Raw genomic sequence first — 25,994 nt, forward strand, 5'->3', positions numbered from 1 at the left:
AGCTTTGGGATGGGTAACAGTGGTGGATATCCTGAAAAAGGCACTGATATCCTCAGAATCCTGTTACCCATAAGGTTATTCCAATAGCCTTTTACCATTTTTTTGGGACTTGACAGGCTCAGCTCCCTCCCTGCCTGTGTCCTGGCTGTCCCTGGCACATCCAGCACATGTCCCTGTTGGCTTCAGTTCTCCCAGGTTTCATCCCAGCCCTCAGCACCTTCTTTGCTACTCAGATTAATTCGCCAAAACGGACGAACAAATAATCAAAGCAGGTGTTTTCCATGATAAAAGAAGGTAGAAAACTTCCTGTGTGGATGTGTCAAGGCCCAGGCTTGTCTCACTCCTGTGTTTTTCTTTAGGCCTGGTTTTAGTGCAGCCTCACCATGTCTGTTCCCACACACAGAAGCCTCAGTGACATTCCCAGCATCTGGGAAGCTCTTCATATGTTTTTTAAACTCATATCTTCACTCAAATTCCCTGCACTTCTTCCAAACCAACCCTTTTGTGATCCTCCTGTTACTCATGGGAACGGGATGGGCTTCCTTATGGAATACCTGGATAGGGACATCTCTGGATGCTTTTAAGACTGGTTCCTGTCACTTAATTCCAGTAATGGTTTTGTTTGCTCTGCTTTTAAATTTATTGAATCAGGCATTTGATCAGCAGTTATGGAAGTATCATAAATCAATATTTATGTGGTAATTAGTGAGATGAGCCAAAATCTTTGTGTCCCAAGAATTTCCTTTTCCAAGCAGGTGAGGATTGGTCCTACCAACATAATTCTAGGAATTTCAACGAGGTCGGTTTTTGCACGTTGGCCACTCTCTGTAGGGACCAAAATTAATTGTGGTAATGTATTTTTAGTTCCTATTTTGGCAGAATTCAATCCCTTCCTGCCCACAAGCTGTGGCTCAAGGATGCCAGGCAGGAGGCCCCAAATAGGCTCTTCCAACTGGAATTAGAGAAAGGTTCTGGGTCAGCATCCAGGCACGATTTGTGTCTTGGCTTGGGGTCTTTTGGCATTTTGCTCTTGGCATTTTACTGTGGAAACTTGGAGTGTTGAAGGATCTTGGAAGGCTTGAACAAATCTGTGGTGTGGTGTAAAGGGCAGTGATGTTGGTTGGATGTGGCTGGAGGCTGAGAGTGCTGCACTGAGATCAAATGCCACATTTATCTCCTACATTTAACCTCAAAAGCAGATGCTTATAAGAACAGAATGAGAAACTCTCCCCCCCCTTCACAAGTCAGAGAGGGAAGTTCTGTACAGACACTTTGTCACCTGAAGGATTTGTATTTTGAATTTTTTTTTTAACCTGTATTCTTTTTCTGCAATATTTCATCTTACAGAAATGGCTTTTCTTTTCGCAAAAATTCAATTACTATACGTTGTCTAATGTGCATTACTGTTCCTTGTGCTGTAAAGTCTGTCATGTTATATTCACTCAGCTTTCAGCAATAAGTCATTCCAACTGCATCTGCAAAATGCATTTTTTTTAATGATGTGGTTATGATACTTCATTTTTCTCCAGTCCTGGTCGCTCTTGACTAAATACCTCGGCTCACATTTAATTAAGAACAACTGAAGCCACAAGTGCAAAAAAGATGAGCTGCTCTCGTGGAATTGATGGGGTTGAACTTCATTGGAAACGTGAAGCCGAGGTTGGGACTTGATGGTGTAATTAAAATTGCTCCCTGTGACGTGGGTTCGTGTCCCTGGCACCCAGGAGTGCAGCGTGGAGGGGATGTCCGTGGAGTCACGTGTGTGTCTGTGTCCCAGGTCCGGGCGGTTCCAGCTGCTGGCCGGGGGCTCCCTGGAGATCCGGGACGTGGGCGAGGGGGACGCCGGGACCTTCACCTGCATCGCCGAGAGCGGCAACGACACCGCGGCGGCCCAGGCAGAGCTCACGGTGCAAGGTAGGGCAGAGACCTCATTGCCAGGGACAGCACTTCTCCAGGAGACTTGGACAGGAGTTCTCTCCTGGGCTCCGTTACAGACCCTGTTTTACCTGGGTAAAACCCCTGATGGGGTTTGGTGCCCCATTAAAAAATAAACAAAACCCAACCGCCGATGAGGAACCGCCCTCCAGTCCTGTTGTAAATGTTGGTGTGTTACTCTGATTTGTTATTCAGACTGCTTACAATTCCATAAATAGTCAAATATTGTATAACACAACTTGAGCATGATTCAAAGCTACTCTGTATGCTTATATAATACCAAATGTCATGCACTTATTTAAAGGAGGACAAAGGCCACAGTGTGGCTGATCACATCTGGAAGCTGACCTGTAGTACCACAGTGTAGGTTGTCTTTGGAAAGGACATATATAATGTATTTTTGATAATCCTTAAATATACTGTTGTTGTCAAGGGGCTTGACAGAAGATAAAAGCTGAGATATTTAGTAATGTGCTGGTTTATTGTGTGTATAACTGTTCTGCTTACTTTTGCAAGCTGTTCTTACCAGAAAGAAGCACTGAAATATTGATAATGCTGTCTTTAAAACATCTTACTTTAAAAAAAAAATAAAGCAGACTTGATAAGCAAAGAAAGTAGACTTGGTAAGGGATGGGGAAAAATACAGGTAGAAGTTTGCCTTCTTGGCCTTTCTTACATTCTATGAGGAAATGTTTTTTATTAATTGGATTTCAATAAGGGTTTAAAATTCTTCAGGTGGAGTTTCATGGCATGTTCATGTGTGCAGGGTCCTTGTAAGAGCTTAACTGACTTGTTTTACCAGGACTGTGGTGCTACAGCGTTGCTCTGAGGGGATAAATTGAATCACTGAACAACCATGAATAAAGGCTTACATATAGATAAAACCTCTGGGACCAGAAAGAAGTACTTGGGCTGAAAGTGTGTTGAAAGCCAACAAATTCTTGTCATGCAGAAAAACCCCCACATTTTCTTACCTTATATCTTGGCCAAAAACTAAGGATTTGGTGCTCTTAGAAGTACTCACGTGCTTGAGACTTAAGAGCACTTGCTGATGGTTTCACACAGTTCACCATGGGCTGGGTTTAATTCAGTTCCAGCCTCTGTGTTTTACAGAATTGGCTTTGTGTTTTATGGGCAGTGGCAGCAATTAATAACATTAATGGTACGATGCAATTAAGCAAGTCATGGATAAGAGTGAGATTATAGCCTCAGTGTAGGACATCCAGACAGGTCACTGGGGGATGAAAGTGAGCTGGAGAGAGCTCTTTTGCTCCTTATCTGAGCTAATGTAAAGGATTTCCTCAGTTGGTTGTAAAGATTGAGAATATGTTCTGCCAGTTCTTCTGTGCTGAGTTTTTGTTCCATACCTGGCACTAGAAAGAAAATCCTTTAATGCTTAAGTGTTATAATATATTAAAGATTCTACAGAATGCATTTTAGATAATGGCATTTCTGATTTTACTTCTCAGTTCTAATCTTAATTCTCCTTTCCTTTGAGAGGTCACTGTGGGGAGTAATTGTATTTTTGCCTTACTGTACTTTGGTGAAGGGTTGAATGGCTTGAGTAACTGTTACCTGATCACTGTATCATTTCCTTCTGGACTACAGAAATTGTCATCTCTTATACCTAATAACAGCATGATTTTGCTTAATTTAAGCTCCTTCTACCATTCTTGGAAATTAGTCTGGCAGAATTTCAGACAAGAAATCCATTTTTTTGGGTACTAATTCCCTTGTCTCTCCTATTTTTCTGCCTCTCTCCTTGGAGCCCGTGGGTTTTTTGTTGGGAGATTTCAGCAGCACATTTGGGGTTGTGCCAAGACAGCCAATCCATTCTGCCTTCTGTGAACATTTCAGTGGGACTCTGTGCTGAGGGCTGGGGAAGGTGCCATTGCTTGGCAGCGTTGGGGCAGTGAAAGTGAAAAGAAGGTCCTGGGGTGTCTCTTCCCTGAGATTTCCCAGCAGTGCCAGGGACAGATTGACTGAATTTTCCAGCCTGAAACAACTTGCTTTATCCATTTGTAAGGTTAAATTGTGCCCAGACTAAAAGGAATGCTCATTAAAGGTTACTGTGCTCCAAGAGCAGCTTTTCTCTGTCCTTCAGCAAGGATGTAAAACCCTGGAAGGCAACACATGTCTCTGGTGTGGTCCCAACAAGCTGCCTTGGGCTGGTTGCTGGAATACTCATTCTTCCATGGCAGTGAGGATGGAATTCCTGACCGTCCCTAAAGGGTGGGGTACCCTCAAGGGTCTCACATGAGGCCTGTGCTGTGCTCAGCTGGCAGGAAATACCTGTGTTTTACTGTGGTCCATGGGAGATGGCTGCAGAAAGCTTATTGCCAGCTGCATCCAGGTGTGTAAAGTCATCACCCTGGGAGTTCATGGGGTTTTTCTGTTAAATTTGTCACCATTTTCAATCTGGATAAATGGTACCTTGAGCTAATGCAGTTAGATCCTGTTGGTGTCACTTAAAGATACCATGTATTTCATGCTGTCATCTCTTGAATCCCTGGGTCATAAATGAAAGGTGTGAGAGGAGCCCTCTATTACCCTAATGTTGGGTTTAAAAATTTAATTTAATTTAATTTCCCTACACACAGCAACAGAAGAACTGAATCAGAAAAATGACTTTAACTAGGAAGGAGTACTGGACTAGAAAAGTACTAAAGGGTGCAGGAGAGGACTGTACCAATTTGTGTCCTCAGTCTCTTTATCTACCCTGTGCAGCTGGGAGGTGGAGTTAAGAGAATTCCCTTCACTTTGGAGGGAAGTTTTGGCTGCCCCATCCCTGGAAGTGTTCAAGGCCAGGTTAGAGCAACCTGATCTAGTGGAAGATGTCTCTGCCCGTGGCAGGGGATGGGACAAGTTGGGCTTTAAGGTCCCTCCAAGCCAAAGCATTGTAGGATTCAGTGACTGGAGGTTTCATGGCCCCGTTGGTTACACACCCAGTCTTTGACTGTGCATTTGAGGAGTGGTTTGATATGGAAGAGAACATGGGATGTTCTGGGGGAAGACCTGCAGCTGAGAGAGTCTCACCCTAAAGCTGAACATTGCTGGATCCCGCATTTGAGACCGTCTGTAGGGCCAAATCTCAAACCATAAACTCTGTGTGCACCTTTGTACCTGCTCACTTTTCTTTGGGTGCCAAAAGCCAGTGTCATCCCAGTCCCAGGCCAGGCCAGGGCAGCACTCTTCCCGTGGGGGAGGCAGGAATTTGGTGTCTGCAGTGACATCTCTCCTGGTGTTGACAGAGCTCTTCCCTCGCTGCCCGTGCTGGGGACCAGGTTTGTTTACAACACGTGCCATGAGTTGAGAGCACTGGGAAAATGTGTTTTGCTGTCCCCAGCCATGAAAAAATCCACAGCATTTCCCTTAGATAAGGGTGGACAGTGATGACAGAGGAGCTGGGGAAACAGGTCGTCGCTGTGTTTAATCTGCCCAGCCCGAAAGCGGCAGCGGGGCCGCGCCGGAGCGGCAGCGAAATGTGGGAAGGTTGTGAGTTCATGTTTCATCTGGGAAATATTTCAGATTGATGGCTGTGCCCAGTGCCCTGGGGATTGCTGCAAATGCTGGGCTGGAGTCAGGTCACAGCATGGGCTTCCTGCCCCTGCCTTGGTGCTGGGGGCAGGGGGGGGAATCATGAGTTTTCTCTCCCTCTGTTGAAATATTTACTGCAGCTAATAATGAACCAGAAAATAATAAACCAAAAATATTTCCATTTTCATTCCCCTTATTAAATTGATATGGCAGGTCTGAAGTCTAGAAAGTAAATGAATCCCTGTGTTTGTGGGTGAAGAGGCAGAGCTGCTCTTTATTGTTGTTGTCTGTGTTATTCCCTTTCAGTGAGTTTCTGGAGTAGCACAAAGTTGGCTTTTGCTGTCTAGGACAGAATTCAGTGTCTGATAGTGTATCTTAAGTGCCTCGCTGTGTTGATGTAACTACAGTTAAAAATAGAAAAAGAAAACCTTAATTTTGAGTATCTATAGTGGTAAATCAGAGGTTGCACGTGGCAATAGGCTGATCACTGCCTTGTCTGTGCTGCAAGAGCAAATTATATGGGGAAAAGCAAAAGCAGAAGAAGTGCTTCGATAGAATTATCAGGTTTTTGCTTTGAAAAGAAATAATGGAAATATTTTCAGTAGAGCTGAAAAGGCTGTTGCTAATGGCAAAGCCTTATTCTAGCAAAAAATACCTGTATTGCAGTGTTGGTCATAAAATGAAACCAAAAGAGTTGCAGAAGGAAGAGCTCAACGTGGAGAATCTTGGAGTTGTTTTCCAGTGTTCTCTGTGGCAGCTGCTTTGATAAAAGCTGGTGCCATCCTGCTCCAGAAATTGTAGCATTAAATCCTGCAGCAGCAGGGCAATATGTCTGGGTAACTCTTATTTTTGCATTAAACTTTTGTTATTATTGGAAACAATTCCAGGGAAGAAATTTGAACCATCACCGAAAATTGCCCAAACCTTTCTCATACTTTCTCAATGAGCTTCATTGATTTCTGGCTCTAATTAAGCTCAGAGCTGTATCTTGATAAGAGGCTGCAGCCCAATTAGAGATTCAGGAGATGCTGCTCTAAACCTGAGGCTGCCAAAGGCTCCTACAGGGGACAGAGTATTGTTCTTTCTGGTTATCCCCGAACTGCTCTGCCTGGGGAAGCTGTTGGAAGAGAAAAGAACACCTTGGCTTTGTCTGAGTTATTTCTTACCCTTGAAAATGTAATGAGACTTCTATTAATGATCTTTTTCTGTAGTGATATGAAACAAAAGCAGTCTGGTGTGGGGAAGCTGAACTCACTGTCATTTTGGCCACCACCTTTACACTTCAATGTGTTGTCCAAAAAGACTTTCAAACAGCCCTTGCTGCTGCTCTTAAGTGTAGCTTAATGTTTATAGGGTTGTATAGTTTGCTTGTGAAGTCACTTAAATATGTATACAGATAGTTTCTGAGGAATTTCTGCCTCTGTCCCATTTGTATTCAAGGATGATGTTGCCGGTGAAAAGGTCACAAACACCTATTCAGAGACACACACAGGGTAGGAGGGAGATGGCAGCATTATTTTAAAGCTACATCACTTGTTCAGGTTTACCTGGACACCAAAAGAGCCCATCTACAGGACATGTGTAGTTTTTTAGTACTAAATGTAAACATCCACAAAAATAAAATGTTCTTTGCACGATGCAAAAATCACACTTGTGTGTTCAAAGATTGTGGGATCTGATTTCTGTTGCCCACAGGACTTGGGCTCAGCAGAACCTCTCAGTTCCTGCTCAGTGGCTAAATCTTCTTCTGTAGTTGAACTGTTGTAAATTTTTGTTTTGGTCTGTCTTGATGTTTTTCAAAGGCCAGGAGAAACATTTGTCCAGTTCTTGCCATATATCAGAACCACAGGATGGTAAAACTTGCTGAAGAGAGCTTGCCACAAGTTCTTCATAGGAGCACAAAAAATTGTTTAATTGTATTTCTGAAACTCATGAATGAGCTGTGCTGGAATCTGAGGGAGGATTCATTCCCTGGTAGCAGTGCAAGTGTTTAACATTCAGTAGTGGTGTCAGGGAGCAGTGAAAGCTGTTGTGGGAGAAGCTCAGGGAGCCTTGCCAAGCCCTGATCTCTGCCGTGCTGCCGTGTCCAAGGGGGAAAAACACTGGGAAGCCCAGGGCTGGGATGGTTTTCCCACCTTTCCTGCGGTCAGGGTTGAGCAGAGACAGCTGCTGTCAGTGCCTTGTGCTGTGCATGTGATCACAGTGTAATTCCTGTGGCCAAGGATGATCCATGGAAGCTGGTGGTGAGGACAGGGGCAATGTGTGACCCGTGTATGGACCATCCCCAGGTCTGTGGGGTGTGGAGGCCCCAGACTGGGCACCCATTGGAACAACAGCTGTGTTCTGGTTTAAACTGGGCTCCAGAGGGATGAGTGAGGGATGTCCAGCTCTCCAGGCATATCCACCCCCTGGCAGGCTGGGATGAGGAACTGGAAATGGGTGTACCTGCTCCGGAGGTGCTGGCATGGGATGTGTCCCCCTGGCATCGATCCCGCTCTTTGATCACCCCTGACTGGGAATGTCACGGTCCCGCTGCATCCAGACCCAGCAGCACGTGCTCTTCCCACAGCCAGGACTTCCTGCTGGCTGGCAGGAAGGACCAGGGATGTGGCAGGTCTGGGCTTGGACTCCATCCCAGAGCTGTGTGGAGCGACCCCGCAGTGGTCTGGGGATGATGATCGTGTGTCAGGAGAGCCCTTTTGTTTTAAAGAAGTGTCTTTTCTGAGTTCCTGACAACCATGAATCGTGAGGTTCTTTTCCATGAAACATCTGTAATTCCCTGGACAGTCTGATTATATTTGGGAAAGCTTTCTTTATGTTACAGAGGTGCTGCATAGTTCTCAAAGAGACTTTTGTGGTGCTGAGAAAACAGTTGCAAAACAGCCCAAAATGAGTAGGGGTTATTACTTGGAGGACAGATCCTTTGGGCTGAGGGTCCATAATGGAATTGCATGTGGACTGGGAGGTAATGTCTCCAGAACTGCCAGGAAGATGACGCACACTTGGAATTCAAAAAGAACCCCTTTGTGAGATATATATATATATAAAAAATACCATTAAGAAAGACAAAACCAAATTATCAGTAACCCATACAATTCACACAAATGGTTTTCCTTGTAAATGTTCTTGAGTAATCCTTGGGGATAATGAAAACGTTACTAAATTAAGCAGCAGTGTCTTAAATATCTACAGCGTCGAAAGTGATATTGAACGGAGGGAATTGTAAAAGCTGGGCTCCCTCTCGGCTAGAATTTCTAATAAATTAAGATCATATTAACAGGGGTTTCAACCAGCTGCTGCTTTGGGGAAAGAAGTACATTTTCCCCCCAAAAATGGCTTTTAAAACAATAGGCTGAGGTTGCTGTCGGTGCCTTTGGCCCAGACAGGCAGTGACAGGAAAGGCAAGGTTTTGTCCAGGTTTCATATTTAGACGTGTCTGTCTGGTCTCCAAACTGAAAATGGACATTTTATTTAGGAACAAGCCATACCCAACACAGGATTTACTACTTTTGAAGCCAATGCCTGAAAGAAGAAAGGTGAGCCCAGCTGGCTCATGGTTCCAAGCGCTCTTGGATACTTGGAAAGATTCAAAGATACAGTAGATCTCAACTAGGCTATAGGTTTTTTAGTATTGGTTTTATTCCCTGTCAAAAAGAGATGACAGAATTTCAATTGCAAACTAAAAGCTGAAAGATTCAGTAGTAATTTTTGAGAAATTTCCAAGAAATGTGAATGTGTGAAAGAAGCAGCTCATTAAGATGCCTTCTTTCCTCTAAGTGAGAGCTCTTTTTATAGGAGTTGTGCCCTAAATGGCAAGTATTTTTCTCTGTGTATCAGGGTCATCCTTCCATTTTAGTTGGTTGACTCAAACTCTTAAGTTGAATTTTTGAATTCATTTTTTTTTTTTGATCCATTTCAACAGAAACTTTTGCGCTGTTTTCTCACCACCAAATTTCGTGATGAAAACTGAGGGTGATGTTAAAATGGAACTGCTGAAGAACACCAGGCATTCCATAAATCCATCCAGAGAGAGCCCGGACCATAAAGTGAACATATACTTTCTTTCAAGTTAAATTTTTATGATCGTTAAGCTGACTCTCATCCCACCAGATAATTGATTTCTCTAATGGGAGCCAGATTATTGCTGTTACTGGATGTCTCATTATACAAACTCTGGTCCCTGGCAGGGAAGTTTATCCCAAAGTTACAGAGATGAAACAATCCAGTAATTTGTGGGAAGGAGGCGGGTTGTTATCTGTGGTGGCTTATTCCCTCTGCAGTCTTGCAGTTAATTAGTTTGTCTTCGTGAGGAGAATAATGTAAAAGAAAATCACAGTGGAGTTTTGATTCCTGGAGTAAACAGGGGTTTGTTGGTTGTGGTGTCAGTGGGAGTTGCACACCCTGTTCTGTAGGAGGTGGGGAGGCCTTTGGGGCAGGTGTGAGCTGTGGAATAAAGTTGTTTTATGCTCCTCAGTGACACTTAGAGGTGCCCTTTTCTGAGGGCTGCTGTAAGGAAATGGGAACAGGATCTAAGATGCTGGATAGAAGGAATCCAGGCTCACAGCAGGCTAGTTAATGGTTAATAAATGGCAAAAGGGTATTTTTATATTATTCTTCTAAGCAGTCCTGATTTCTGGCAGCTCTGCTGCTCTTGTTTATTTTCAAGTGCTGACTCAAAGATTTCTTCTGTGATCTCCCTTTTTCACATTCTTAGGAGCTTAAGTATAGTCTCAGTGTAACGTGTTAAACAAAGCATTTTACAAGTGAGGCTATAAATTGCTTTCCCGTAGGGTAATTCCAAGCACCCCTGTGCTCTGGAAGTGACATTCCCCAGGTTATGTGCCTCTGACTTCCATCAGATGGGTTTAGTTTCACTGAAGTACTTTGTCCTGTGAATACAATTGGAATAAAAGGATTTTTGCTGTTCATCAGAAGTTACAATACTTGAAAGGGCCACTGGACCCTCCCCGTCCCTGGTGAGTTAATACATGGAATGTAGGGTGGGTAAGGATTTATCTTTAGGAAGGAGTGTAAGTGTATTGCCTGCAATGGTTGTAGCCATGTGAGTTGCAAAACCTTCCCCAAAAGTGCTTCTAATCAGTCAAGGCCCGGATCTGTAATCACAAGGAGCAGTTCCCTTGGGCAGGACAGTGTATTTTTTCCATGGGGGTGTTGCAGAGTGGAGTTGTACTTGAAGGAGATGTGAGTTTTAGCAGCCTTTGAACACAGTTGTGCTTTGTGCTCCTTAATTCATCAGGCTCAAGAGTGTTTTGGAACTCCAGCTTCAAATTGCTGTTCTTTGTTTTTCCTGATGGAATATCCTTTCTGAAAGACTCAGGGAACAACAGGCCAGTCAGTGTCACCTCAGTGCCCAGCAAGGTCATGGAGCAGATTCCACTAGGAACTGCACTGAGGCTCATGGAGAGTAAGGAGGTGATTGGTCACAGATTCACTGGGGGCAAATCGTGCCTGACAAATTTGGTGGCTCTTCTACGATGGGGTTACAGTGTAGGTGGGTAAGAGAAGAGGAGCTGATGTCATCTACCTTGTGCAAAGCATCTGACACTGTCCCACATGGCATCCTTGTCTCTAAACTGGAGAGATGTGGAACTGTGGGATGGACCACTGAGTGGATGAGGAATTGGCTGGATGGTCACACCCAGAGCTGTGGTCAGTCCTTCCCTGGGAGGGTGGGGAGGCCCTGGCACAGGCTGCCCAGAGAAGCTGTGCCTGCCCCATCCCTGGAGGTGTCCAAGGCCAGGGCTCTGAGGGATTGGAGCTGGATGGAATTTGAGGTCCCTTCCACCCATCCCATTCCATGGTGCTGTGACAGGGATGCTGCCGCTGATGTTTGCTGGCCCACAGGGGGGTTTTGGGAAGCTGAGGGAGGCTTTGTGCACAGTGAAGAGCCAAAGAGGCTGGAAGAACAATTTAAAATATGCCAGTTTTCTGTACTGAAAATCTCTTTTGAGGTGAGTTTATAGCAGCTCCTAGTTCAGGGAGTTGAGTCAGTGCTGTGGAACACACATTTCACTAAATTCTAATGATTTATATAAGCTCTGTGTGATGCTTTAGGGAGAATTTTTAAAATACAGTTTTGCCATTCCTTTCTCCTTTGGGCAAATAATTTTTCTTCAGCTTTCCCAGTACATGTATAATTAATAACTTTGTTTACTGACAATGTCAACAATAACATAGCTCTGATTTATAGTGTTTATCTTTAGCCTGTATGCTTCCTGTGGCACATCGTGAAATGCCACAAAGAGAAAAGAATCCATGTCTTAGGAAGGCGGTTTTAGTGAGAGGATAATAGAAAAATAAAAGTTCATGACCACTATCCTGTTACATTCTTTTTTTGCTGCAGAACAAAACATAAGGCTCAAATCATTGCGCTTCAGATAATTACTTGAAGCTTTGTTTTGGACAGCTCTGCAGGAATTTGCATGGAGTGGGAAGGGAGAAGAACCACTGGAGGGTTTGTGGAGCTGGGAAGGAGGTTTTGTTGCATAAGCTCGGGCTTGTGGGGCTGGAGGAGCTGCGGTGCTGCTGTCCTTGGCACCGAGTGTGGCTTCCCTTCCAGTCACATCCTTAATCTGCACTTGCATGGTTCTCGCTCTGCTAATTTGCTTAAACGATCATTAGTGTGATTAACCATTATAGGAGTGATTTCAGAGTTGCTAATCTCCCTGCTCCTGCCTTTGATTACAGCTGGAATAGTGCAGGCAACAACTCGCAGGATTACACGCAGGAGAACTGAGGATTTCAACAATTAACCTCTTCACTTGTGTAAAATTTTGCTGATTGTAAGCAAGAGCAGGAGCTCCCAAGGAATAAAGCTTTGCTGGAGCCTCTCAGTGCTCTCCATGGACTGTTGTGACTGTCAGCAAAGCTCTGCATCATCATATCAGTCACAGACATGTCAGATCAGGAGTTGGAGAAGTCGGAATACTGTGGTTTCAAATCTTAAGCTGGTTCTCTTGCAAAACTTGAACTCGGTTTCCTTAGTTTCACGTGGGATTATAATTGTTGGTAGTTGTTTTCTAAGTAAAAGAGAAATTTCTTTAAAGTGCAGAAGAATATCGAGTGGAGTACTTGAATTCTGGATGTGGTGCTTGGCAACCTGGTGTAGTGATGGGCCTGGCAGTGCTGGGTTGGACTCTGTGATCTCAGAGGTCATTTCAGTTACTCACCAGTTTTTCTCTAGGGAGGCTCTAGGGGTTTGCTTCTGGTCACTGTTTGATTTACTCATTTGCAGTGTGACTCCTAGAGGAGACTCTTACACCTTCCTAATCTATTACCTGTTCCTAGTCTGTGTTTTAAATGTGTGGATGCTCTGCAGTCTGCTTCTGTTTGCCAGGAAGAATTATTCTGTTGAATATTACAAAATTCAACAATTTCCTTGGATCTGAGATATACTCCTTATCTGTAATACCTGCCTTGATTTATCTTCCTTAAGGAATCCCAAACTTACTGGATTTTATTGAAGAAAAAAGGACATGACTGGGGTGTGTGCTTTCCTGAATTCCTGTTCTCAATCCCTGCTCTATAACTGGAAGCAGTGACTTGTGTGCTGGGTTGTGTTTTAAGATAAGCAAAGACAGTAAAGGCAAAAGAAGCTGGCAAATTTATACCTGTGCAGGGTGGTGAGAAACATCCCCAGACTCCAACTTTAGTACTTCTGGAAAGCTGAGAGATGAATTAGAGGATTTTTGGGCAACTAATTGTACAGTTTATAAAGATTGCCCCAGGTTTATTTTGTATATTTATGTATTTAAGTGGCTAGAATCCATTTTTTAAAATGGATTGTTTCCCCTGCGTTCTCTCATTCTCCAGCCATTTGCAGATTGGGGGTTTTCTGAGCAGTTTCTCCATTGTTTATCAATCCACCATGGATTTCTTTCCTGTTAATCCATCTCCTGCTCCCATCCCCCCCCAAACATCTTGTATTCAGCTCATCCCTTTTTCTTTATTTTGAACCAGTCTGTTAATTTATTTAGTTTTCTTTTCCCAGCTTGCATGGGAAAGGCTGAGCCAGTCTGTCCTTATTCCCCCACTACACCAGGACATGTTTTTATGGGCCTTTATTGGATCCTTTTAGTTGTTTCTTCCCAAACAGCAAAGTCTTGTTTGCTTGTTCCTTACATGGAAGCTGTTCTTGAAGTGGATTGTAATTAAGGTTATTTTGAGGATTTGTAAATTAGAAGGGACTTTGATGTGAAGATAGGCCTGCATTCACTGAGCTGGAAATGAAAGCAGTTGGATGAATGGGAATTGATGTGTAAAGGCAGCCACAGAATTTGTGTCCTTACAAGACAAAGAAATGGAAAAGCATTAACTCTCTGTATTTTTTTTTTTAACTTGATCAGAAAAAAGGTAATTTTTTAGTGCCAGGATGTGCCTGGTTCCTGTGAGTTGAACGTTCACACCGTGCCTTGGTGAACGTGAGAGGGGCTGAGTTGATCCCATCAATTATTTTTGCTGTTCTCAGATCTAGTCTGGTTTTTCCCCAAGTGAGCTGAGGTGATCTGTATTCCGTGAACAAATGGTATAAGATTTGAAATTATCTTAAAATCTGTGTCCTTTGTGGCCTCTGGCTGCTCCTCAGCCCGCAGCTCTGCCCTGCTGTGAGGCTGCACAGGGAACCAGGCCAAGCTGAGGAAATGTCAGAGCTTGCTGTCTTTAATTTGTCACTTCCTCCTTCCCCTTGTTATGGGATAAAGTTAGGAAATTCCTAAAATACATGTTCTCCTGCTGTTTCTCCCCAGGATCCTACTGCCTTGTGCAGTGCACGAACTTCAGTGCACTATTTGATTGAGCAAATACCCCAGTATTTGATATTTTTTTCCTTATTCAGGGGGTAGTACCATGATTTATTTATCATGGTCAGTTCAAATCCATATTTATTCCTGTTTTGGTATTCAGCTCCATGGAACCTGAATCATTCATAACCACTAATGAATGTATTTTTGCACTCTGCTGAAATGAAGTGGTATTGAATCCCTTTAAAAAATTGACTGGGACACAGAAAAATTAAGATGAAATGTATCCAGCTGTTTTAGTGCCCCGTGTGAGACACTCAAACATCGATTTTTCAGGATATGCATCTCCCAATCTGTCCCTTTGGAGCTGTGACTGGTTTGTGCCCTGGAGAGGACGAGTGGCTCTGTCCAGCCCTGACCCCGATCACGGGGCCCAGGGGCCACAGTCACCCCTCAGAAATGGGATTTGCTTCCTAAACATCCACCCAATCCCACCAGAGGGGCAGAGATGGGAAAGCATCTGATTGTCCAGGGCTCTGTTCAGTCCAGGACCATTCATTCCCTTTTCCAGTCCCTTCTCCTCTCTCCAGGCACCTCCCTTCTCTTGAGCATCTTTGACAAAAGGAACAATTTAAGAATAAAGTTTGATTTTTTTTTTTTTTAATTTTTTATCTTCACCGATCGAAATTATCTGAACAGTTATAAACTTAGGATTTGAGGTTTTGAAGAATGCAATTCAAGGAGGAAAATAGTGGTGGAAAACTTGCCATATTCCTTATTTGGCAGGTTATAAACAACTTAACGAGGTATTTGGGTGTCATTCACTGTAGATGGAGACCTCAGCTATACCTACACTATATAGATAGATAGATACAATATATGTCTATCTGCATATACACTATATATATCTATAGATACAATATATATAGGTATATATAACAGGAAGTTGTGTGGTTTTGCTTGTTCTTCTAAAACCGAAAGTACTGTGCCATTTGGTTTTTTGGTTGAGAACCAAAACCAAGCAGTATGGGATTAAAAGTCACTTTAAAAGTGAACAACTTGTCTGCATTCCTACTTATCTTCTCTCTGAAAGGAACTCTAGAAGGGGGAATATCACACAGGTTTTTAAATTTAATATTAGTTCATTTTGTCCTGGCCTTGCTGTGTAGGTGTTCATATATATCTATATCTATATATATCTCCACAATAAATATCCTTAAGTCCTGAAGTAACAGTGATCAAAACAGTGCTGCAGATCCTTTCATTAAATAGCCTCAGGAGAGATGGAGAGTCCCTGTTGGTGTTTTATTTGGGAAGGGACAGGAGGGATCTAAACAGACACTTCTCCTGCAGCTTCGCTCACCAGTGACTGGAATTGAGGGTTTCGGCTGGAAATAGCTGGAAATTGGAAACAAGACCTTAAAGGCTTCAGGCCTGTGTCATGCACAGGGCTGTCTACTGCTTCTTGTGCTTTGTGTGGAAAATGAGGGCTTTGGAATTCAATAAAAATTTCATTGCCTTTGGCGCTGCTGTAAGAAGTTTAAATTTTGATGAGCGTTCTTGTTATTCAGATGTTTCCATGGTACTTGGAGGAGGTTCAGGGTCAAACAGGCATGATTTCTCCTAGAAGGGCTGGGGAAGGAGAGCTTAGTAAAACAGAGAAATAATGAATGTAACAGTTTTACATTATTGATGCCCAGATTAAGGTTTTTACTTCTAAAAATCATCCTCGAAGTTGCTCAGAAAGTCTGCTTTGAATGATAATCAGTAATACCCTCTGATTAAGCACTGAGTGAGCTCTGGTTTAGTTTATTACAGTTGACAAGCTTTTACATATGATCTGGTTGTCTGATTTTAATATAGAAATGTATTTTGTCATCTGTTCTTTGTCACGAGTTCCTCCTTAATTGGGAAGTTCATGTGATACCAGAACATTAATCCCAGAATCCTTCAGAAGTTTGCAGAGGATGTCCTTAGGCGAAGGGTGGGCCCAGTCTTAACAAAAAGGAAATAAATCTAAAATCAAAACTGGTCACAGAGGGGCTTTACTAGGAGTGCTGGAGGGGAAGTGACAGTGCATAAGGTATTGAGGCAAAAACTCTCACACAGATGGAAACAAATTTGCAAATTTGTACCTCATTGGTCTGCAGGTGGTGTAAGTTTTCGCTTGCCCTTCACCTGTTGTGTGGAAAAACATGACAGGTTAGGTTGGAATAGAACGAACACTCACTGGTGGGTCCACATATTCTGAAGTCCCAGAATCACAGAATGGTTGGGGTTGGAAGGGCCCTCTGGAGATCATCCAGTCCAACCAAGGTCACCTGGAGCAGGTGACAGAGGAGCACATCCAGCTGGGCTTGGAATGTTTCCATAGAGGGAGACTCCACGATCTCCCTGGGCAGCTGTTCCAATGCTCTGCCACCTCCATGGGAAGAAGTTCTTCCTCATGTTGAGGTGAAACTTGTGTTTCACTTTGTGGCCGTTGCTCCCTGTCCTGTCACTGGCCACCAGTGAAAAGTCTTGGGAAAGCAGCTTTGCATTGATCCTTGGCCAGAGTTCAGTGCTTGATCCATGCAGGGAATAGCAGAGGAAGCTCTGGCACATCCTCTCCCCTGGCTCAGGCTGCATGGGGCACTGCCATCACCCCCTGATCCCTGGGGTGCTGTGGGTCAGAGTGCAGGGGCTGCACAGCACCCACCCCGTGTCCCTCACCCTGGGACACGTTGGAATGACAACTGCAGGAGGCTGTGCTGGTTCTGCACCTGCTCCTGCACCCTGTGGAGCTCCAGCTGCAGATCTCCCACGGGGACAGTCCTTCCAGGCCCAGGGCAGTTTGCAGAGCACAGCAGAACAGGAAAAGCAGAGAGGAATTTTACATCCCAGGCTTTGGCACTGCTGGGAGTGTCTCCCCACAGCTGGGGTGTCTGAGGGCAGTTCTAATTCCCACGTGAGGGGGAATAATTTCATTTGCACTTTCCTGCACATCCTCAGCTGGGACACACCCTGAGTGTGGGGCTGAGCCTGGGAAGGGTCTGTGTGGGAGCAGAGTACCCAGGGAAGGTCTGTGAAGAACCCAAAACTTCTCAGAGGGAGAGCTGAGCTTCCCCAGGTTCTGCTGCCCCCCCTCCTCAGGTGCTGTTGGGGTTGGTTGGGTGTATTTACATGAGCACAGAGGAGTCCCAGCCACAGCCTCCCTGTCTCACTGCTGATAAATGGAGCTCAGCAGCATCATCTTGGTGAGTCTTCATCCCTCCCCATGCCCTGAGCAACCTCTGCCCAGCTGCCAAACTCACACAGGTAGTGCTTTGTAGTCACAGAGAATCCAGACTCAAATTTGAAATTTATTAGGGCTGTTAGAGTAATTATTGGGGTATCAGGGCTGTAAACTGGTTGCCATTCCAGGGTGGTGACAGCAGTCATCACCATCAGCATTTGGCCTTATAAAAGGTGATCTCTATAACATTGAGGGAGTTTACTAAAAATTTACCAGAAGAAAAGGTACAGCCAAGAAGGTTAAAAACCCAGCACATGTTCACAGTGAGTGTCCGACACCAGTTTAAAGTTATATTGAAAAGAGAAAAAACCTCACCTCCAGAACCTCACCAGAAATCTCCTAATGACAAGGAAAAGAAATTATCACCAGAAATCTCCTAATGACAAGGAAAAGAAATTATCATTCTCATGTTTATTTACAAGTAAATTAATACAAAGCTTCCAGTCACTTGCTAATAGCATACAAATCTTGTGATAGTTTTTCCCAAGTCTGTCAGAGCTGGGAGCCTGCCAGGGACAGCACAGGGTCAGAGATGATGGAGTGTAAAGAGAAAGGGGTGAGAAGATGGCCTGGAGCAGAAAAGTGAATTCTCGCTGTCTGTGTTCTCTGCAAAATTGGAAACTTTTGTCCTAAATTATATTTTATTTCTTCAAATAGAGGGAACTGGAGGGAGGTCCTACCTGAAACTGCAGAGCTAGTGAAATAATTCAGAACAAATCCCTGAAGTGAACAGTGAGTGATCAGCAGGAGCAGATGGTGTTCACTCCACATTTCTCAGCGAGATGAAGTGTGAAATCCTGAGTTCCCAAGTGTGCTGTGTAACCTACCACTTAAATTAGCACAGTGGAAAAATCAGACGGAAGATACTTGGTCAGTGTGACAGGAGGTTTTTTAGAGATCTTTTAGGGGAGATCAGGGAAACTGTGGATGAGTAAATCCCATGTCTGGACTAGTTAAATTGACAAGTATTGTAACAAAAGATAGTGGTGTTAGATGTTTGAATCCATTTATGTGTGTTTTGTGTGGAAGAGTCACACTTTGCTACTGAGAACCTTTTGAAGGATGTTGTTGCCCTTCCTTTCCCAGAACCCCTCTGACAGTGTCCCTCACTCAGAGCCTGGAATGCTGGTGCTGGGAGACAGAGGGAATGTCCTCCTGCAATAAAAGGGAATGAATTAATTGTTTAATAGAAAATCAGAGTGGGAATAAGGTGTTGGTTCCAGCAGTGGAGCTGGATCCCCACTGAGTCTGTCCAGCACTTCTGTAGGTGAGCTGGAAAAGGAGATTTTGGGTGACAGACTTTGCTGTCCTGAGTGCATTGGGGTTGTAAGAACAAATGCTGCCTGTGAAGAGCTTCAGAAACATAAAGAATTAAATGACAGGTGGAGTTCAGTGTCCTGCACAGTGCCTTGCTCAGGTAAATACAGACTGGTTTGGGTTGGAGGGACCTTAAAGCCCATCTCATCCCACCCCTGCCATGGGCAGGGACACCTTCCACTGCACCAGGTTGCTCAGGGCCGTGTGAAACTGGTTCTGCTCTGTAAAATCCTGAGTGCTCTGGAGGAGGGCAGTAGGAAATGAGTGCTCACTTCTCTTCATTGGCAACCACCAAGAGACATCAAGCAGTGGTTTGACTCCAAAACATGCAAAATTTGGTAAATTTTCTGAGGGAACATCACATGGAGCTTTAGGGCTGCTGAAGGCTCACCTGGATCCAAAAAGCAGCTTTTTTAAAGGCAAAATCTAACCAGGATGAGGAAACATCTCCTCTTTCTTAGGAAATCCCTCCTCCAGGGTTTGCTGAATGCTGGGAGAATATCTGGAGATACATTGCTTTTATGCTTTGCTTCTGTTCTCTCTTGGACACCTGCACTTGGCTGCTGTGTAGCACCATGTGCCCTTCCCTGTGGATGGGCAGCCTCTGTTCCCTGGATATCTGGGTGTGGTTTTGGGGGAGCAGGGCATGGCAGGGGCCCCTTGGAAAGGTGGGTTCTCCCAACACTTCACGCTGTTGCTGAGGAGGGTTGACAGCAATGGACAGCACTTACACTTGGTTTTGTGTAGACAGGATTAGGGGGATGTGGATGATGCTGCAATCCTGCCAAAGGTTTGGAGCCAGCATGGAATTAGTGTCTGAACTGGGCTGCAACTGCTGAGGCAAGTAAAAACCATAAAATACTGCTCAGGCACAGGGTGCTTGGAGAACTCACCGTGTGTTCCTGCACCTGGAGAACTTCCCAGACAATTCCACTGTGGGAGTGTGCATGTGGCCTCTCCTGGTCTACAGTCCAAAGCTCCCAACCTGTAGTGAGAGCTCTGCTGGACTTGGAGTCTCCTGCATGTGTACAAGTTGCTTTAAGGGACAGTTTTATTTTACTAAAGCTCATACTGCGAAGAAAAACCCGTTTTCATCCCAGCCTGGAAGAGGAGCAGTTAATTGCTTGGAATATTAGTTAGGACAGGGCAAGGATGGAGATGTTAGTCCTGTGTAGGAGCTCTTCCTGTGCAGGAATGATACATAAATACATGCATATATACACCCAGTATTTCTCTCTGTGTAGCAGTGGCTATTTCTGTGTTAAGCTCCTGGTTGAGGTATCCAGTTCCATGGCTGTGTAATCCTGCCTTTGCTCAAGTGCCCGAATCCAGCTGTTCCATTTTTCCTTTGGAGCCAATTTTCTGAGTCATTGATCATTTTCATTGCTCTCTTGTAAATCAGAGTTCATGTTTGCCTTGAGATGTGGTGCTCCAGGAACGCGCTCGGCCGGGGCCTCGGTGTGTGTTGGATGGAGGAGGTTTGGCAGCTGCTCTTGGGCTCCAGTATGACCAGTTCTTTCATACCAGTATGACACTGGGAGCCTTGTCCATGGTCATATTTCTGATCAAGTCCTTGCTTTCCAGGCCTTTTTCTGCAAAGTTTATTGCTATTATTGCTTCCTATTCCATAAATTTACAATTTATTGTTTCTCCCGTTAAATGTGCATTTATTGAATTATATGCTTTTTATTCTACTTCCTAATTGATCAGTATAATTTTATTTTATTATTGTTCTGTACTATTAATCATCATCCTCTTCCTTGGTTGTCCTGTCATTGAATGCTGAGGGTTTTCTAACTTTCTACCTCTGAAATGTTTATTTAGGGGCTGCCTCTGAAGCAGAGTTCATATTTGGCAATATCTGAATGGAAGCTTTTCACTGTAAATGTGAAATATTTGTTCCCACATGAACTCACCCCCTGCCCTTCTCTCACCCCTGAATCCGGCTCTCCATGGAGTTGGCATTTCAGGACCAAGCAGTCCATGGGAGCAAAACATGGACCATTAAATGCTCATTTTGGGCCGTTTCGGCTGATGAGCAGAGGTTAACGAGGTCATTAGAGAACATAAAAACCCTCCCTCTTCCTCTGCTCCATCTGGCAAAGGAGCGGGAAGGAATTCCCACTGGGAGGATGCCACAGGCACAGAACCGGTTATAAAATATATATTTTCTAAAATATATATTAAAAAACAACCATTTACTTAATTACATAATTTCACTGCCACGGAAACTTCCTGTTCATCAGCTGCAGCTTTGGGTTTGGTGCGAAGAAAATCGCTGTGCATGGAGGAGTTTACATTTTTATAACCTTTTTGTGTCTCGGTACGCTGCTTTTTTATATTAATTTGACACTTCTGCATTTCGTGGGGACTTTGAAAGATTCCTTTTTGTCAGCTTTTGTTTGCTATGCAAGTGTTGCAGCTGCATGTTAAGTGTGTTTTAAGGACGTGACAGCCCTGCTCGGAGGTTGGGAAGACTTTTGACTTGCCTACAGCATAGTTTTAGGGTTTAAATCCCTATTTTTTTTCAGAGTACTTATCCATATACTTTTGCTGTTTTTTAAGGAAGAACATTGTGACTCCTCATTTCCATTTAAAGTGTAAAGTCCTTTTTTTTTTTTTTTTTCAGGATCACTTGAAGGAAAACCAACTAATTTGTACAATTAACTCATAGAATTAAAACATAGTCAAAAGTTCTGCAGTCAAACATCAATCCCTGCATTTTCTCTGTGTTTTGGGGGGAATGGCAGGAGGGGATGGATTGACAGAGGGATGGTCACACTGCAGTTCCATCCTTCCTGGAAACAAACTTGCCCTTGTGAAAATGAAGTTTATAAGGATTCTAATAGGATTTGTAGCATATCCTAATGGAACAGCTTGTTCTCCCTGGAGGAGGAAATAAATTCCTCTGGGCTTACCATTTTAGGCTGATCTGAAATGGGTTTTATGGTAAAATGTCCAGTTTAAATACCATTGGTAATTCAAATTGTTAACTGAAATACAAGATAGGGATTCTGCCCCCAGCATCCATAGAAATGTGGTTCTACATGGAAGTCATTTCACCAGGAATGCTTCAGTTGTGATTGTTTGAGATACACTATGGAAATTTATCCAGTCTGCTCAGTTTATCTGTTGTTTGAGGTCTGTGAAAACTTTTGGAATTAGAAAATACTTTTGTATTTGATGGCTGACAATATATTTGTCGTGGACAAAAGTGTAGAGGGAAGGGGATGAGGAGAAGTGACGGGAACTATGATTTAATTGTGTGACTTTGGAAAACACACTCCTAATTTTTAGGGATTGATGGCATTTGTAGGTGGCCGAGGAAGCAGAAATGGCTCCTTTAGTCTTGTCCTGGACAATTTTTGTTTGGAAATTCAGTTGTTGCCTTTCGGTGCTTTGGCTGCCTCAGGCTGTTACAGGAGTTCTGATGCTGCTTCAGAGTGCACAGGAATAGTCCTGGAAGTGTCTCCATCCCTGGAAATGTCCAAGGCCAGGTTGGACAGGGCTTGGAGCAACCTGGTCCAGTGGAAGGTGTCCCTGCCCATGGCAGGGATTGGAACTTGGTCACCTTTGATTTCCCTTCCAATCCAAACCATTCTGTGATTCTGTGACTGTTAAAGTGTTTGGACTCACTAGTAGGTTGTATTTATTTTGGGTTTGTCTGATGCTGTGCTTGAGCCAACAGCTTATTTATTATTATTTATTAGTGCTTTTTAGAGAGAGAATAAGTTTTTTTAAAGTATATTTGCAACCCCTGTTTCTGTAGTGTCCAGATGAGACCATTCCTGTGCTCCTCGTGCACAACAGAGTGTTTTAAATCCATGAGGAACTGAGACACTGGGGCAGCTCCTGTGCTGGGAGCAGAGCTGGACAGTAATGCCTAGTTCTGGTTTGGGTGAAGTTTTTTAAAAAATTGCTGTAGACTTTTAGATGTTTCTCCCATCACGGTGGTCTGAGCAGCCCTGCCTGCCTGGGGTCCCCTCTGCCTCTGCAGGGTTTGATTTGGGGCTCAAGTCTGATACCAGGAGTCGCTGCTTTGGGGTTTTCCTTCTGGGGAACAGCAGGGAGGGGATTTGACTTTTGGGAAAGGTTCATGTGCATTAAATGAGTTCTGATCTAGAACAGCAGCATGCTGATTCGGTTGCTGTAGGAACAGGTTCATTGTGTTGTAACTAAGGAGGGTGAAAGTTGTGAGTAGTTAATGATGAAAAACTCGAGTTCTTCTTTTCCATGTGTAGTTACAGCTCAGCTTGAAGTGTCAGGTTTGGGGTTGGGAAACCACAGACCTGGGTTCTTCCCTCAGGGGTTGTGGGACTGGGAGGGAAACTCCTCCTCTGGAGATGGGGAGGAGGAATGTCCTGAATTTCTGTCTCATCCGCAGCAGCACCGAAGGCTGAACTGAAAGGAGATTATTTCAAGTGCCCCCTGAAAGGCTCAGAATTTCTCCCTCAATGAGAGAGAACAGGCAAGAGCTGCTGAGCACTGGAATCCATCTCCATTTCCTTCTGATCACCTGTGCACGTGGAATGGGATCCACGTCCAGCATCCAATCCTACCTGTTCCCACGTCACTTTGGGTGCAATTCCTGTTGCACACGTGTAGTCCCTCAGCCCTTCCCTTCATTTTAGACCAGTTGGCTTAAAAAAAACATTTTATTTTTCGAATATTTCACCTTTATTGGGATGTAGCTTAGAAGTTTGAATCAACTGCTGATGAAGTTTGGGTTTTGGGTATTTTTTTTCCCTTTCTTCTTTTGATCACTGTTGTGATTAAAATATTTTTTCTCTTTGCTCTCCAAAAGAGTGGCAGATACTCCTGGTAGGGGCTCTCTAGGGGTGTGTGAAGTTCTGTGCCAGCATCTTGCCATTCCAGTAGTTGTTTGCTAACATGGAGTGGGGGCTGAGCTGCCAAGTCGTCTTTGAAGTTTAATTGTTTAATAACAGAACACATGATCTTCCCTTGCAAACCTTATTTTATATGGTAATTGGCTCGTTTGCTCTCTGGTTATCAATTTAACTTCTCTACCACAAACATCTGTACTGGCATTGTGTTAATGCTAAACACTGACACAGCTAAACTATGGAAGTGTGTTTGAAAAACATTTATTAATTCATTAACTGGGAAGTAATTGATAAAACGAGCACTTCTATGTTATTATCCCTTTGTAAGCAGCTTGGCATTTGCTCCATAAGCCAGAAAAGCAAAGGAACTTTGAAAAAATAATGTGTTTCAAATTCTTAATCTCCTAAATCTAAACTAATTGAGAGCAGGTAATAGGATATCCAGTTAACTTTCATTTTTTGTGGCAAAAAATGTGAATCTTATGATTCAATATTAGTGCCCCTTTCTGGATGATGTCCCAGACTGAAGCCATACCAGTTGCCAGAGATATTTGAGTACTTTCCAAATGTCTTCATTACAAGTTAAACATTAGCGGAGAAAACAGAAATCATCCCAGAACTTTACTGGGTTCAGTTTTGGGTTTCAGTTCTTCCCTGTCAGGGTGGGGAGGCCCTGGCCCAGGTTGCCCAGAGAAGCTGTGGCTGCCCCATCCCTGGAAGTGTCCAAGGCCAGGTTGGACGAAGCTTGGAGCAACCTGGGATAGTGGAAGGTGTCCCTGCCCGTGTCAGGGGGTGGGATGGGGGCTGGGCTTTAAGGTCCCTCCCAGCTCAAACCATTTTGGGATTCCATGATGAGTTTTCTAGACAAGTTTCATGTTTTGACAGTGAATGTTGCTGGCTTGTGTCCCTCAGGGTTCCTGTGACAAGTTTAATACGTGGCCAAGGAATTAAGATCCACCTGTAACGAATGTTATGAAAATAGAAGCATTCGTACATTGGGGGAAAAACGAACTTTTCCAATATTTATATTCCCTTCTTTCAGCTCTGCCAGCATTGCAGGAATCGATATGTGTGTGTGTGTGTGTCTGATTACATGTGGAGACAGAGATGGAAAGGAAATGAGAACATAAACTATTGATCAAGCAGGCTGGAACAAAATGACTCATTAGTTAAAACCGGCTAACGATGAGCGAGCAATGATCTGTCTGGGGCTGGCAGCAGGATGATGCATCTGGGAAGGGCACAGGCAGCAGGATGGATCGGGGCAGAGATTTGCTGTAGTGCTGACACCCTATTTATGCCATTTTTCAAGCCACTGGTGAGACACATCTGAAATTACATGTAAATGATTGAAACTCCGCGGGCTGGGAGATGAATGCAGAGGGTTCTGAGCAAACACAACTTGTTGAGCCGGGCAAAATAAAGGGATATGGGAAGGGAGGGAGGAATAGTGCAGCTCGCAATAAATAAAAATGCTGAGGATAAATGCCAGGGAGGAATAAAAAAAATAAAAAATAATTCTCATAGGGAATAAATAATAGCAGTTTTGTGACAAATAAACTCAGAAGAGAGTTTCAGTGTCAGAGTTGTGTACAGGGATAACCATCGGAGAGTAAGCACAGAAATACCTGAATTAAGGTGGGATTGATGGTGTGTTTGGTACATTTGGGGGAAGTGGATGTGAAGTGCATGTCTGAAGTCACAGGCTGGGCTCAACCCCAGATTTTTGCTCCTGTGAGAGAGTTTGAGCAGCTTTGTGTAGATTTACACTCTTATCTGACAGTTGAACCACCTTCTTTCTATCAATAAATATTTCTGTTTATTAGTGTTCTCCTAATTAATTTATAATCCAAAACAGAGGGATTTTTGGGGAGCTGCTCATCTCCATCTCTTTGTTTATAAGGTATTAAATCCATTTACAGACCTTTGCCATCATTTCAAAGAAGTAAAAGAAGGATTCCGTATCTCAGCATGAAATAAATCCCCTTGACAGGCCAAGTGTGTAAACTGTTTGTCTAAACTCCGTGGCCCTTCCATATTGACTTTCTTTGCTAAATATTAAAGGGCAAAAGGCTGCTTTGGGCTTTCCTGGAACTCCAGCCATCAGAGCTGCCAACACAAGGAAGCAAATGCCCTTGTGTCGGGAAGTGTAGTGAAAACAAACAAATAGGTGGGTGTTCCTTGTAGCAGGTGATGCTCACACAGTAAGGGCCAGATGAGTGAAGGAGTGGAGAGGCCTCACATGTGGCTGGAGGGTTCCTGGAGGCACATGTGTGTTCACAGACAGCCTTTGTCATGTCTCTGCCTTGGTCACCTGGGGCTCATGTT

At 43.8% G+C, this 25,994-nt stretch overlaps 1 protein-coding gene across 9 annotated transcripts in view; it reads left to right on the forward strand.

Moving 5' to 3' along the window:
• NEO1 (neogenin 1) overlaps positions 1-25,994 on the forward strand; it is a 170,140-nt gene that overhangs the window by 77,436 nt on the left and 66,710 nt on the right. For all 9 annotated transcript variants that reach the window (XM_032699811.1, XM_032699806.1, XM_032699807.1 and 6 more), the window contains exon 5: positions 1,778-1,914. In XM_032699811.1, the coding sequence (XP_032555702.1) occupies positions 1,778-1,914 (137 nt within the window). The remainder of the gene's footprint in view (positions 1-1,777; positions 1,915-25,994) is intronic.

The sequence above is a fragment of the Chiroxiphia lanceolata genome, chromosome 12 (genome assembly GCF_009829145.1).
Source record: "Chiroxiphia lanceolata isolate bChiLan1 chromosome 12, bChiLan1.pri, whole genome shotgun sequence".
Classification (NCBI taxonomy): domain Eukaryota; kingdom Metazoa; phylum Chordata; class Aves; order Passeriformes; family Pipridae; genus Chiroxiphia; species Chiroxiphia lanceolata.